Source organism: Rosa chinensis, chromosome 5 (assembly GCF_002994745.2).
Source record: "Rosa chinensis cultivar Old Blush chromosome 5, RchiOBHm-V2, whole genome shotgun sequence".
In the NCBI taxonomy this organism is placed as follows: domain Eukaryota; kingdom Viridiplantae; phylum Streptophyta; class Magnoliopsida; order Rosales; family Rosaceae; genus Rosa; species Rosa chinensis.
In genome coordinates this window covers 36,983,187-36,998,588 of record NC_037092.1, presented here as the reverse complement: position 1 = coordinate 36,998,588, position 15,402 = coordinate 36,983,187, and the positions used below count along the sequence as shown (strand labels likewise).

Sequence of the window (15,402 nt, the reverse complement as noted above, 5' to 3'; positions counted from 1 at the left end):
CTTAATACACCAGCCATTTAATTTCTCATTCTAATAATTTACTAAATACACAACCCAAAGTACCTAAAATACCCTTAATCTAAAAAAACATGAAATATCCTACTTTTTGACTATATTAAGGTTACTATTTAATCAGGCCCGCTCACCTGCGGGACGAAAATAAAGGGACAAAACGGGACAAAACCATCCCAGCCGTTGGATCTTAATTCAGTTGATCAAACGGACAAAACGGCAAACCATTAAAACAAATTTTTTTTTAACCTATTATCCAATCCCGTTTAGTCTCAACCAAGACTCTACGTTTAGTCTTGGGTTCTTCCTCCTCCCTTGTCTCCACGTTCAGTCTTGAGTTCTTCCTCCTCCCTCGCCTCCCATATACCATTCTTGATTCATCCTCATCCTCATCATCATAAGATTGGCCTATCTTGAAGGTATTTTTCTTAGATTTTACTCTCTCTCGATTTTAGGGTTTTTTTTTTTTTTTAATTTTTTCTCTTCAGTTTGGGTGAATCATGGAGCCATCGTATTTTGTTTTATGATTTCATTTCTGGTGTTCTGATTTGATTGTCGAAATTTTGGTATTCTTTTGCAAGTATTGATTTTGCTGGGATATAGAGTTGGTCAAAAGAAATTGAAAAAAGGTCAATACTTTTTGTCCATGGAATGGATTGAATCATTGAATAGGAAGCCTCATTGACCCAAAAAGGTCAATACTTTTTGTCTTGGTTTCATTGTCTTAATTTTGATTTCATTCTCTATCTCACGGTCAAAGTTTCTGCTTTTTTTCTTTCTTTTTTTTAAAAATCTTTTTCAAGTAGGGCAATATGTTAATTCAGAGCACTAAAATCTCAAACGGTCAACATAGATTTGTTTAATGAGGAGCTCATGGCTTCACACAATTTTGTCGTCAAAATGCAATTGCATACATGAAGAGCTCAATTATAATATAAGTAAAATGCTTGAATTGAAATTGTGTTTAGAACTTGTGTATATTCTTTTGCATTATGATTATAACTTGTGATTGTGAATTGGGATGTCTGTTACATGTCACTGACCAAGTAACTGTAACTGGTCACGTAACTGACCATGTCACTGACCAAGTAACTGTAACTGGCCATGTAACTAGTCACGTAACTGACCATGTCACTGACCAAGTAACTGCCCATGTCACTGATCATGTCACTGACCAAGTAACTGCCCATGTCACTGACCAAGTAACTGGTCACCTACCCATGTCACTGACCAAGTAACTGCCCATGTCACTGACCAAGTAACTGGTCACGTAACTGACCATGTAACTGACCATGTCACTGACCAAGTAACTGCTTGAATTGAAATTGTGTTTAGTTTTTAACTTCTTTTTTATTAGTGTTATGTCTTTGACTCTGTTATGGTGAAATTCTAATTATAGCTGTGTTTGTACAGGGTGTTTGTAATATAATGCTATAGCTTTATGATGGGTGAACCATCGTTACAAGAGACAAATGAGAATGCTGTTGTAGATGAACCAAAACTTCAGCTTGGTCAAGAATTCGAATCAATAGAGGAGGCCTATTACTTTTACAATGAGATATATGCAAAGACTATTGGTTTTAGTGTGAGAATGGGTTCAACTAAGAGAAGTAAGGTGACTGGAGAGATTACTTGGAAACAATTTTTATGTTCCAAGGAAGGAAAAACAGATGAGACTTATGAGAACTCAAGACGGCAACATTCATCGACCATGGAAGAAAGGAGGTGCGGAATAAAGCGTATGGGTTGTAAGGCAAGGTTGAACATCGTCTTTAACAAGGCAAGCAAAAATTGGTGTGTAAGTGATTTCGAGGAGGCTCATACACATGAACTTACAACCCCCAAAAGAGTACATTTATTACCATCACTCCGCAAGCTTACAAAGGCAAAAAAGTGTCTTATGGAAAAGCTAAGTAGTGTTAATGTTCGAACAAGTCAGCAATTCAAAATAATGGAGACTGTGGCAAGTGGTATACAGATGATGAACAAAGCTACTTATGATTATAACTTGTGTATATTCTTTTGCATTATGATTATAACTTGTGATTGTGAATTGGGATGTCTGTTACATGTCACTGACCAAGTAACTGTAACTGGTCACGTAACTGACCATGTCACTGACCAAGTAACTGACCATGTCACTGACCAAGTAACTGTAACTGGCCATGTAACTAGTCACGTAACTGACCATGTAACTGACCATGTCACTGACCAAGTAACTGCCCATGTCACTGACCAAGTAACTGGTCACCGGCCCATGTCACTGACCAAGTAACTGGTCACGTAACTGACCATGTAACCGACCATGTCACTGACCAAGTAACTGCCCATGTCACTGACCAAGTAACTGGTCACGTAACTGACCATGTAACTGACCATGTCACTGACCAAGTAACTGACCATGAGACTAAACGGGATTGGATAATAGGTTAAAAAAAAAATTGTTTTAATGGTTTGCCGTTTTGTCCGTTTGATCAACTGAATTAAGATCCAATGGCTGGGATGGTTTTGTCCCTTTATTTTCGTCCCGCAGGTGAGCGGGCCTGACTATTTAATATGATTAGTATATTCTAGTATATTGACATTTTGTAAATGACCATATTTTTTTTTGAGTAAAAGAGGTCATCCCATTATATAATTCAGCAAGCAGTACAAAAACGATCCACCCCTGTTGGGTCGTCAGAAAGAACCGTTTCTTAGAAACTACTACAAAGCTACCGCTAACAAAAGAGCAACCAAACTAGTAATCTCCTAGCACACCCACCTTTTAGGATTAAGCCCAAAACAAAGAAAAGTAGAGCCCCGAAGTAGATTAAATTGGCAACGAGGTCTCCCCTTTCTTTGCGATCTCTCCCGCTCAATGCAAGAAAACTATAGGCCCATCATTCACAAAAGAATGAAGGCCCAAAGCTACATTAAAACTTAAAGACAAAAGAACTGCATGGGTCCAAAGAACCCTAGCAGCCCAATCATAACCCTTAGGGCAAAACCTAGATGAAAAGGCAAGCAAGCCGCTGTCAATATACATGCCAGCTTCTGTCCCACCTCCACCGCCGTCGTAAACACCACCAGTGGCCCCTAGATCAAGCCCAATGTCAACAACCAGAGACAAATTACTGCCTCCACCATTGAAGACCAGATGCTTTCTCCTCAATAACCAAATACAACCAGCTGCCCCGAACACGAGATATGCACCGCTACAACCATCAGAAGATTCCAAGGAAGAGGAGAAGAAGCCGAAGCTATCACCTCTCCCAGATTCGCCACACTGTTGCACGCAATCCCACCACAAATCACCACCACCCCCAACAAGAGTAACCTGGCCTTCGCCATAGATTGATGGATCAAGAGTAGATCCATCATCACTATCAATAGGAACACCAAACCAGATTTGGTTAATCAAGATGCCATTCTTAGATGCACCATTGTCCCTTGGATCTGATCGGAATCGACCCCGCCGATCCGATCTTGACCAAACCAAGACCGGATCACCACTCACCCACCACCGAGATGCCATCCCCGCAAACGAGGCCGCATCTTGCACTTCACCATCAAGCTTGGACGCGGATCCAACAACGCCTCCAACCCCCGACACCAACACAGCCTCAGCGCTACCCAGTGCCACGAGGAAGAGAATAAGCAGACCAAGATCCGCCATAACAGCTATTGACAAGCAGCAGCAAGAAATTGAGAAACTGCTGCCCTGAGGAAGAGATTTCTTAACCCTAGCAGAGCGCTAGGTCATAGGGGATTTGCTTGTAAATGACCATATTGATTACTTGTGTTAGTTATTGAGAAATCCATAAAGATTTATTATTGTTCCCTTTAAAGAGATGCATATAAATAGGCTTTGTGTTATTTGAGCTCTCATCCACCAAACACCATGTTAATCAAGTATAAAATTAGGGAAAATTCTCATACACCCCACCAACTTATTTTTCTTCCCACTCACACAAATCTTTTCACTTTTTTCACTACTGTCCAAAATATCAATTCTTATTCATCTCACTTTTACCCCTCCCTTTTATTTATTTCATTTTTTTTATTTTAAAGCGTGGTGGGCCCATCTTGAATTTATTTGTTTAGATATAGTTACAGCTAAATTGCATCCTCTATTCGATGGTAAACAGTAAACTATACTATTCATCTAATTGGAACTCTAGATAAGTTGAAGGAAACTGCTAAATATTTGAAATCCGAATTTGAGATGAAAGATCTTGGAAAAACACGGTTTTGTCTCGGTTTAGAACTCGAGCACTGTAGTGATGGGATTTTGATCCATCAGTCTGCATATACTCAGAAAATTCTAAGGCGCTTTAATGAAGATAAAGCAAAGCCTGTGAGTACTCCCATGATTGGCCGTAGTCTTGAGCCCGGAAAAGATCATTTTCGTCCAAAGGATGAGGACGAAGAATTATTAGAGGTCAAAGTGCCCTATCTAAGTGCAATAGGGGGCATTATTGTACTTAGCTCAATGCACAAGACCGGACATCTCATTTGCAGTGAACTTGTTAGCTCGACATAGTTCTGCGCCAACACGCCGCCATTGGATTGGTGTAAAGATAATTTTTCGATACCTAAGAGTACAATTGATATGGGCCTATTTTATCCCTATAGAGAAAAAAGGAATGACGGAAAATTGGGATCGGACCCCATAAGGCAAAACGCCACCGGCCATGCCAACGCCGCCGACGCCGCCACAGTCCAAGGTGGCCGGCGTTCTCCTCAATCCCTCCATCAAAACGACAATGATGTTTTGATGGGTTTTACTGATGTAGGGTACCTCTCTGACCCTCACAAAGGTCGCTCCCAAATGGGTTATGTCTTTACCATGGGAAGCACTGGGATATCTTAGAGGTCTACAAAACATACCCTTGTTGCTACTTCCTTGAATCACGCAATGATTATTGCTCTACATGAAGTTGTGCGTGAATGTATATGGTTAAGGTCTATAATTAGACATATTCGAGGAAGTTATGGTTTGAAGTTTACCACGGATGAACCTACATGCATTTATGAGGGTAATGCAGCTTGTATTGAGAAAATGAAGTTAGGTTTCATCAAGGACAACAACACCAAGCATATATCGCCTAAATTCTTTTATAATCAGCAACAGCAATCGCTTCTAAAGATTAAAGTGAACCAAATCCGAACAGAGGATAATGTAGCGGACTTATTCACTAAGTCGTTACCTAAATCCACCTTCGAGAAACATGTGAAGAGCATCGGATTGAGAAAGTTATCCGAACTCCCACGATTGTAGCAATCAGGGGGAGATATCGACATTAGGGGGAGTTATGATGTCTACATGTTCGATCTCGAAGAGTGAAGGACGTGTTGTACTTTTTTCCTCCTCCTCGAGCTTATTTTTGTCCCACAAGTTTTTTCACTTGAGCAAGGTTTTTAACGAGGCAAAGGATGAAGCGTCACCACCAAGTTTGAGCGGCACAAGGGGGAGTGTTGAAAGAAATCGACTTATGTGTGCCTAATCAAACTAGGATTAGTTCCATGATTATAATAGGAGAGAATGTTCTAGAATTCTTAGTCCTATTCGGAATAGTTTTCCTTGTAATGTTAGAACATGTACTTTGTAATCCCTATATATAGGGCTCATATTCTCAATAATGAAACACACAATTCTCTCATCAATCTCTCTCGAATCCTTTATTCTTAAACACCTACACTAATTTTCTCAACCTTCCATCTTAATTGGTATTATGACAAAGTATTAAGCTATCTCTAGCCGTCCAAACCAGTTCCACTTGTGACTGATCTTCTCATAATTAAGCATTTTGGTCTCGATTAACAATAAATTCCACACAATGGAGAGTACTTGGTTCTTGCTGGTGTACAGTTGTTGTATGGTGGCTAGCATAATTATGGCCGCACAAACCAACAGTAATCTCACCACAGACGAGTCTGCTTTGCTTGCTCTCAAAGCCCTTATCACCAGTGACCCTCAAAAGATCATGACCAACTGGTCAACGAACACCCCGGTTTGCAACTGGATTGGTGTGACTTGTGGTGCACGCCATCATCGAGTCGCAGACTTGAACATCTCTTACTTTAGTCTCACAGGCACCATTCCTCTGGAGCTAGGCAACCTATCATTTCTTATTCAGCTAAGCTTCAAAAATAACAGTTTTCATGGTTCCTTACCTACAGACTTGGCTCGTTTGCGCCGATTGAAGTTCATAATTAGTTTCAAGTACAACAACTTTAAGGGAATCATTCCATCATGGGTTGGGTCCTTACCCAAACTTCAGAGGTTCAATTTGTATGGCAATCAATTTTCAGGGTTCAAACCCGCTACCATCTTCAACTTATCTGCAATGCAAGTAATTGATTTGAGCTATAACCAGTTATCAGGTGCGTACCAACAAACCAGTTATCTGGGACTCGGCCAATTAATTGGTGATAACTGGTTCATTATGTATATACAGTTTAACGTCCGAGATTGTTCGGTTGTTCCACACAATCATATATAGCTTGTTATTTTGTTGCCCCCTATGCTGCCCTTTCAAATCATGTGTCTGTCCCTTCGTTTTCTAATCTCCCTGCTCGTGTCTTTGGGTGTGTTGTGTTCGTCCATGTTCCTAAGAATCAACGGTCCAAACTCGATGACAGGGCATTAAAGTGTGTTTTTGTGGGCTATGGTGTTCATCAGAAGGGCTACTAGTGTTTTCATCCTCCTACACAGAAAGTTTTTGTTACCATGGATGTCACCTTTTATGAGGATGCATGTTATTTTTCTCCCATCAATCCTTCACTTCAGGGGGAGAAACACACTTTTTTGGAAGAGAAGTCTTGTGGGATTAAAATTCAGCCCATTGAAGCCAACGACACTCCTGCAAAAACAGAAAAGGCAATTGCCAATCAAAGCATTGCGAGTTCCGAAACAGAAAAGACAATTGTTGAATCGTCTACCCTTCACCATGCAATTGCCGAACAGAGCATTGGGAGTTCCGAAATAGAAAAGGCAATTGCTGAATCATCTACCCTTCGCCATGCAACTGTCGAACAGAGCATTGCAAGTTCCGAAACAGAAAAGACAATTGCCGAATCATCTACCCTCCAAGAAGGCCAAGCTCCTCTACCCCTCTTAGATACAGATAACCCTTGTCAACCAATCCCTGAGGAGCGTCCCAATCTTGAGGTTAGTGGTGTTTCTTCTAACTCTGATATTGGTGATAGTGTGTATGTTTTGCCTCCTAGGTCCACCCGTGGTAAACCACCTCGTCAATATGAACCAAGTTTAGATGTTAAGTCTAAGTATGACATAGCTAACTTTGTATCCACCCACCGGTTATCCAAATCCCATGCTTCTTTTGTGAATCAAATATCCTCTGTATGTGTTCCCAATAAAGTGCAGGATGCTCTCAAGGATCCCAAATGGTCTCAAGCGATGAATGAAGAGATGGAGGCATTGGAGAAGAATAATACTTGGGAGTTGGTGCCACCTCCACAAGGAAAGAGAGTTGTTGGATGTAGATGGGTGTACACTATCAAACACAATGCAGATGGTTCAGTGAACAGGTATAAAGCAAGACTTGTTGCAAAGGGATATACTCAAACATATGGCGTGGATTATGAGGAGACCTTTGCTCCAGTAGCAAAGATTAATACTGTTCGAGTATTGATGTCTCTAGCAGCTAATCTAGATTGGCCCTTGTAACAGTTTGATGTGAAGAATGCCTTTTTACATAGAGAGCTATCTGAAGAAGTCTATATGGATCTACCACCAGGATATGAGGCAAGCACAGGAGGTAGATTTGTGTGTAAGTTAAATAAGTCCTTGTATGGACTCAAACAATCACCATGAGCTTGGTTTGGAAGATTCTCTCAAGCTATGCGTCGTTTTGGGTACAAGCAGAGCAACTCTGACCATACATTATTTCTGAAACACTGTGAAGGTAAATTAACTGCCTTGATTATTTATGTTGATGATATGATAATTACTGGTGATAATTCAGAGCAGGTTGAAAGATTAAAAGATCTGCTTGCATCAGAGTTTGAGATGAAAGATCTTGATTCTCTTAAATATTTTTTGGGGATTGAGGTTGCCAGGGGGAGTTCAAGAATTTTCTTGTGCCAGAGAAAATATGTGCTTGATTTGTTGATAGAGATAGGAATGCTAGGGTGTAGACTTGCTGATACTCCTATTGAGCAAAATCATAAACTGGCTGAGTACCCTAATCAAACTCTTACAGAGAAGGCTTGCTATCAGAGGTTAGTTGGCAGATTAATCTATCTCTCACATACTCGGCCAGACATTGCATATGCAGTTAGTGTTGTGAGTCAATTCATGCATAATCCAAGTGAAACTCATATGGAAGCTGTGATTCGTATTCTGAGGTATTTAAAGTCTGCACCTAGAAAAGGCTTGATGTTTTCAAAGCATAATCATCTGGATATTAGTGGTTATACTGATGCAGACTGGGCAGGTTGTGTTACAGATAGAAAATCCACTTCTGGTTACTTCACTTTTGCAGGTGGTAATCTTGTTACTTGGAGAAGTAAGAAACAAAAGGTTGTGGCCAGGTCATGTGTTGAAGCAGAGTATAGAGGTATGGCTCATGGAGTTTGTGAATTACTTTGGTTGAGAAATTTACTTCGTGATTTGGGATTTAAACCTAAACGAGCCATGGATTTGTATTGTGATAATAAGGCAGCAGTGGATATTGCTCACAACCCAGTTCAACATGACAGAACTAAGCATGTTGAGGTTGACAGACATTTCATTAAAGAGAAGCTCGATGCTAAGCTTATCTCTTTTCCTTTTGTCTACTCAGAAGAACAGTTAGCTGATGTTCTCACAAAGGCAGTATCGAGTAAGGCATTTCATGACTCACTTGACAAGTTGGGCATTCATGATCTGTATGCGCCAACTTGAGGGGGAGTGTTGGCGTGAGTCATACTTACCTTATTTATGTAGATATTCTGTAATAGTTCGTGATCTGTAATATCTGTAGTATTACTAGGCTTACTACTTGCCTTAGGAGTAGTACTTGTCTTATTAGGTACAATTGTAATTTGTATATAATTCCTTCTTGTAAGGTGAATGAAGATATCTGAGTTATTCAGTCAAAATTATCTCTTGTTTTTGGTTATATTTGACTCAACTTCCATCCAAATGGTCGCAGTGCAAACATCTTCTTGTATTATCGATGGGGCAGGGGCATAGCCACTCACAGGGCTACTTGGGCTATAGCCCAAGGGAGAATTTAGCCCAAAATGTGTCAAGTATGGGTATAGCCCAAATAAATAAATAAATAAATACTAATGCTTCAAAGAGTTGTTGGGTTGCTGTTGTCGGTCAGTCAGTCCCAAGACCAGTTTGTCCCGACTCTCAAACACCAACCCAGTCTCCCCGTTTAGAACTTCAGATCGGTTCCGCCTTCCACTGTTCCAGAGTTCCAGCTTCCAGGCTCTAGCCACGGAGCCACCTCCAAGGCTCCAATAGGTGCAAGCCACAGAGCCACCTCCAATCGCTGCGAGCCACGGAGCTGGAAGCCACCTCCAATCTCAGAGTTTCAGTCCACCGAGCCACCTTCTACTCTCACTCTCCTCGTCTCCCCGTTCAGAACTTCAGATCAATTTTGATTCCACCTTCCAGAGTTCCAGGCTCCAGCCACCGAGCCACCCCCCTTTTCAAAGTTTCAGTCCGCCTGAGATTCATTGATAATTGGGAATGGGTTGAATCTGTTGATGAGATTCATTGATATTATGTAGGTCACACACAAAAAAATTTTGGGCTTCGCCCAAAAAATTGCCACAATAAATTTAGCCCACCCCATTGTCGAATCCTAGCTACGCCCCTGCGATGGGGTATAACAATTTCAGCGGGAGCATACCCAAAGATATTGGGAACTTAACTCAGATAAAGACGATTTACCTTGGCACCGACTATTTGACGGGTGTATATCAGCGTACATATAGTAATTTTCTTTTTGTAGTAATCAATTTTTGAACTGACTCTAAAACCGGTTAATTTTTGTTACGAGTATACAAAGTTGCAAACACATTGTGATATGTATGAAGAAACCAATCAACTACTATACTGCAGTTAGATTCCATCGATTATATAGCAGAAGTGATTTGAAACATCAATATTAATCCAATGAAATATTAATTTAAGAATGCCAAGGGCCAAGAAAGTGAAAAAACTAAACTTGGGTGCTGATCATATAATTATTTGTTCAAGCAGGTACACCATACAAAATGAGATTGGTCATCTTCCATGTTTAGAGGAATTTGTCCTGGGTGGTAATAATCTCAGTGGCTTCATCCCAACCTCAATCTTCAATATGTCCACAATATCAATATTATCACTTGACAGCAACCAGTTCTCAGGTAACTTCCCAGCAAATATAGGCCTTGATCTTCCAAACCTACAAGAGCTCCTCGTAGGAGCAAATAAACTCAGTGGAAGAGTCCCCGAATACATCTCTAATGCTTCTAAACTCACAAACTTAGACCTGGTCAGCAACTCATTTTCTGGTTTTATTCCTAGCTCACTTTGTGCCTTAACAAACCTTGAGCGACTTAACTTAGGCCACAATAATTTAGCTATTGATACTTCGGCTCTAGAAGTGAATTTTCTCTCTTGTTTGGCTAGTTTTAGAAAATGGAGGATACTAGCCTTCCCGAGCAATCCATTAACGGCTCCACTTCCCATTTCCTTTAGGAATCTCTCTACATCACTTGAGACCATTGAGCTAAGCAATTGCAGCTTGAGAGGTTACATTCCAGAAAGATGCGTACATATCATGCAATTAGACTTGTCATCCAATTCTCTAAATTCTCTAATTGGACCACTCTCAGAAGGTATTGGTAATATGGAAGTAGCCACATATATAGACATATCAAACAACTATTTATCTGGTAATATTCCAAGCAGCATTGGGGGGCTACAGAGTTTGATCAATTTCTACTTGGCAAATAGTAGTTTTGAAGGCCCAATTATAAGTTCACTTGGCAACTCGCTGAGCCTGGAGTCGTTAGATTTATCATTTATCTGAAAACCAATTGTCTGGAGTTATTCCAAAGTCTCTTGAAGCACTCTCATCTCTCCAATATTTAAATTTTTCTTTTAACAGACTCCAGGGAGAAATTCCAACAGGCGGGCCTTTCAAAACTTCTCTGGTGAATCATTTCTTTCTAACCATGGACTTTGTGGGTGCATCCCAATTTCAAGTTTCAGCATGTAAAAGGAAAACTGGTATATCTATCTTCAAGTATGTTATTCCGGTGATCTTGTCAGCACTGCTTCTAGTGACCTCCATTTGGATATTGATCTGACAGAAAAAGAAAAAGGTGAAAGCTGCAACAGAGACTACCTTCTTGCCCCAACTTCTATGGAGAAGAGATTCATACCAAGAACTTCTAAGTGCGACAAATGGATTCACCGAAAGCAGCTTACTTGGAGATGGGGGTTTTGGTTCAGTCACTGTCAGACGGTATGGAGGTTGCCATAAAGGTTTTTAATTTACAGTTAGAAGGGGCATTCGATCGTAAGTTTTGATACTGAATGTGAAATGTTAAGCAATATTCGTCACCGAAATCTCATCAAAGTCATCAGTTGTTACAGCCAGATTGATTTCAAAGCTCTCGTATTGAACTACATGCCTAACGGGAGTCTTGACAAATGGTTGTATTTTCAGAACTTTTCCTTGAACATCCTACAAAGGCTGAATATATTGATGATGTTGCATCGGCATTGGAGTACCTTCATCATGGTTATGAAACACCTATTGTCCATTGTGATTTGAAGCCCAGCAACATATTACTAGATAATGATATGGGTGCACATGTTGCTGATTTTGGCATTGCAAAACTCCTGGGTGGAGGAGATTCTGTGACTCGAACCATGACCCTTGCCACAATCGGTTATATGGCTCCAGGTAATTACAGTATTTTTACTAGCTAATCTTTCGATATATATTTTGTGCTTAATTAATTTGTTTTGTTTTCACTTTAATATGTGTAGAGTATGGAATGGAAGGAATGGTCACCAGAAGAGGGGATGTGTACAGTTTTGGTATTGTAGTGATGGAGACATTCACAAGAACGAAGCCAATCGATGAGATCTTCGCTGGGGTCCCTGGGGAAATGAGTTTAAAGCTATGGGTTGCAAATTCATTAGATGCAGGTGCGGTAGTCAAAGTTGTGGATGCTACTTTACTTGGAATGGAGGAGGATCATGATTTAGTGAGCAAGAGGGAATGCTTATCATCTGTTATGAGATTAGCTGTTGCTTGTTCAGCAGAATCACCAGAAGAAAGAGTAAATATGTAAGAGGCTCTCGCCACGCTTAAGAAAATCAAGATCAAGTTTATGAAGGACGTTGGAGGAGGTGTTGAACAGCCCTCTTCTTCAAGGATCCGAATCTTCTAAAATCGTAGGGTTGTAAAATTATGTAAATTCATAAAATCATGATGCTCGAAGTGATCTAAAGGTCTAGATTGTCTCCACATCCGCTTTACCTAAGTTTACAGTTTTTAACTGATTAGCAGGATGGATGCAAAGTTGTAGTACTACATAGTACATACTTATTGAATGAATACCAATTACTCTACTGATATTTATGAAAATGGAACCAATACTTTATTACAGATGCTTTCGGGGTTTGGATAATTAAATTCATATGAACAAGAGTTAAACCTATATTTCCGGTATTATAGGTCCTATTTATGGAACAGTTTGTGCAACCAGGATCACATTGTGCGTAGTCCTTGGTTGTAAGATCAGAATCAAAATCGTAGTTTCTGCCCAGTTAATACGATAATGCTTAATCCAACTCATCGATAATTAATGGCAGTTCTTTCAAAGCAAGAATATTCAATCATACATGCATATAGACATCCCAGTATAGAGAAGTACATAGTTGGGATAATTGCAATGGAACTGCTGCACCCCCTACACTTCGCTCACTCGATCATGGGCTATACTGCGAGTCTAATGGCGAGGACCTGAGCATCAAACGTTCCATGATCATTCATGACCATCTTCTGAGAGTTTCCATAAATGCCAGAAGCTTTTCTAGTCTCTTCCCCAACCTTTCAAGCAAATCCCCTTACCTTTTGATGTTAGTACTCGAATACGATTCCAAAATGAAGTTTAGTCCATAACGAACAATATTCAGTGATTTTTTTAAGTGTTGTTAAGTTCTCAACAGGCTTTCACACCATTATCATATATTGCAGATATACTAATGGGAAATACGGACAAGCACTTCATCAACTCCAAATGTTATCAAGAAATCATTCAGCTTGCACTAAGCTATTATTTCTCATGGTCACCATTGTCACTAGCATGTAGGTTATAAAAATCTGACAAATAAGATAGAGCCTCTGAGTTGCTATCACAAACCTTCCACAGAGATGAAACCTCGCCCTTGGAGAGAGTACCCCAATCCTCACAATCATCAAGAAAGTCCAGTAGCTTTGAGTAGAACGAGTCATAGTTCATCAACAAGAATGGAACTGGAAGCTCTGATCCAATCCGTTGTAGCTGAATTAGTGCTAATATCTCAAAAATTTCATCTAGAGTACCAATCCCACCAGGGAGAGCAACAACTGCAGTCCTATCAGCACTACTGCTTCTTACTGCAGCATCTACCAGCCCATGTTTTCTAGCAGAGAAAAACCTGCAAGTTTAAAGCATTTCTTAAATTTTTCAGGATTTTGAAACTGCATTGGTAATCTTTCTAGCAAATAAGTGTATCTTTACCTGCATGTTAGATAAACTTCTGAAGGCAGGTAAGGATGGTAATTTGACGCTGTCCATTCGCCAGCTTCTTTACCAATCTTAAATCCACCAACTGATTTTCCTGCTTGCAAAGCACCTTTAGTAGCAGCATCCATTAGCCCTGGACCAGCCCCCGTCCATGAAGTACATTCCAAAAGGTTTGCAATCTGCTCAGTAAGATGTTTGGGAAAAGAAAATCTCATTAATTAGCTATTCAGAACTTAAATCCAGAACCCATTTCATGTTTTAAAGCTACTGTACGTGCCCTGTGGTAGCAGCTATACAAAAATACTTTTTGTATGATCGTGTACTACTGCAAGCAAGGCAGGACAAAACAACTCTGACTCACCTCTCTACCCAACTCAAGTACTTGCAAATAATGTGAATGATCAGGTCCCATCCTTGAAGATCCCAAATACACGACCCCTCTCCCAAGTCTGTGTATCAGTTCATAGCATCGTTCTATCTCTTTCCTGACCTTTCAACAATGAACAAAACCTAAGCAAACAAGCCCTTCAAATTGTATTCCAATAACTAGTAGTAATTCTGTTGAAACATGGCAATCATAGCAGTCGCCAGTTGGCAATACTCCTATCTTGAAATTGATAACAAATGGGAACATGATACACTGAAACAAAACTATATAAAGGACCAAATCGTCCTGAGCTAAGCATACACATATATTTTAAGAACAGTTAAGCCTATAAATACTGTTAAGAGCTAAGCGTATACATTTTAAAGTGTTTTTCTTCCACCATCACCCAGAAGAAAGAAAATAAGTAAAAGTGCGGGAGTGAGCAGCAGCAGACATCCCTAGCAGCACGATGGCTCAAATACCACGTTTTATGCTAATTAAAACTCATAGACTAAGAACTGAAATTAATTCAATCTTTCTGTCTCTCAGTGTTTCTGCATTTAAATTTGATCATACAGGTGAACTGTGTATGTTGTATATTACACTGAAGAAAATCTCAATTTAAATCGGTATCCAATATATATCTAGCCAAAACAGTTCTTACTGCTGCATTTATTGGAAACTCACTACATTTGTCCTGTCTACTTCAAATTTTCAATGTGGGACTCCATCAATAGTCGAACATAATAACAAAGTGGACTAATTTCTATTGTCCTCAGTAGAAAATCGAAACCTTAACACAAACCAATGTAAAAACTAATAATCTTCAGCAACCCAAAACCAAATAGCACATACAGATGAAAACTAAGAACATACCTCAATCGGGCTTGTTCTCTCATCAAAATCAACTAATTCAGACTTGCTTGACATAACCCTTGACCTTGAGAGCTTGAAACTAATGTTGCGCCTCCCTCTTTCTCTGACCGATTGAATCGTTAAAGGTCTCTGATGAGAAGTTCTTACAAAAACATGAGAACCCAATGATCCCAACACCGAAAACGCCATCCTTAAATCTTCTAAACGCGTTGAGAACTGAGCTACTGGACGGATGGCGGAGTGGGCATCTGTGCTCAACTCAAACTAACAGCATTTCGTTCAGGAAACGAAAAAGAGAACAAAAACACGAATACTGTATACTCTCTCAACTGTGAAACTCTGATGCAATCATTTGGAATCTTGTGAGAGATAAGGGGAATAGACACGGACCGCTCCGACCAAATATTACA

General features: G+C 39.9%; 3 protein-coding genes across 4 annotated transcripts; 2 read left to right on the top strand and 1 right to left on the bottom strand.

The window, feature by feature from the left end:
• Positions 1 to 5,891: 5,891 nt before the first annotated feature.
• On the top strand, positions 5,892 to 9,615 carry LOC112203751 (receptor-like protein 34). Its single transcript, XM_024344673.1, has 4 exons — positions 5,892 to 6,350; positions 7,691 to 7,778; positions 8,448 to 8,579; positions 9,425 to 9,615. The coding sequence occupies exons 1-4, from the start codon at positions 5,892 to 5,894 to the stop codon at positions 9,613 to 9,615; spliced, it is 870 nt and encodes a 289-aa protein (XP_024200441.1).
• A 1,316-nt stretch (positions 9,616 to 10,931) lies between these two features.
• LOC112202303 (putative receptor-like protein kinase At3g47110) lies at positions 10,932 to 12,450 on the top strand. The gene is made up of 2 exons (XM_024343250.2): positions 10,932 to 11,915; positions 12,002 to 12,450. Exons 1-2 carry the CDS (start codon positions 11,660 to 11,662, stop codon positions 12,307 to 12,309), a joined length of 564 nt encoding a protein of 187 aa, XP_024199018.2. The 5' UTR covers positions 10,932 to 11,659; the 3' UTR covers positions 12,310 to 12,450.
• Positions 12,451 to 12,791: 341 nt separating this feature from the next.
• Positions 12,792 to 15,402, bottom strand: LOC112165893 (probable cytokinin riboside 5'-monophosphate phosphoribohydrolase LOGL10). Of its 2 annotated transcripts, none has more exons than XM_024302589.2 (4): positions 14,993 to 15,402; positions 14,111 to 14,239; positions 13,744 to 13,928; positions 12,792 to 13,660 (listed from the first exon to the last, which is right to left on the bottom strand). In XM_024302589.2, the coding sequence occupies exons 1-4, from the start codon at positions 15,179 to 15,181 to the stop codon at positions 13,297 to 13,299; spliced, it is 867 nt and encodes a 288-aa protein (XP_024158357.1). In that variant the 5' UTR covers positions 15,182 to 15,402; the 3' UTR covers positions 12,792 to 13,296. The 2 variants fall into 2 exon arrangements, with proteins under 2 accessions (XP_024158357.1, XP_024158358.1); XM_024302590.2 differs by having other exon boundaries at positions 14,111 to 14,234; positions 14,993 to 15,159.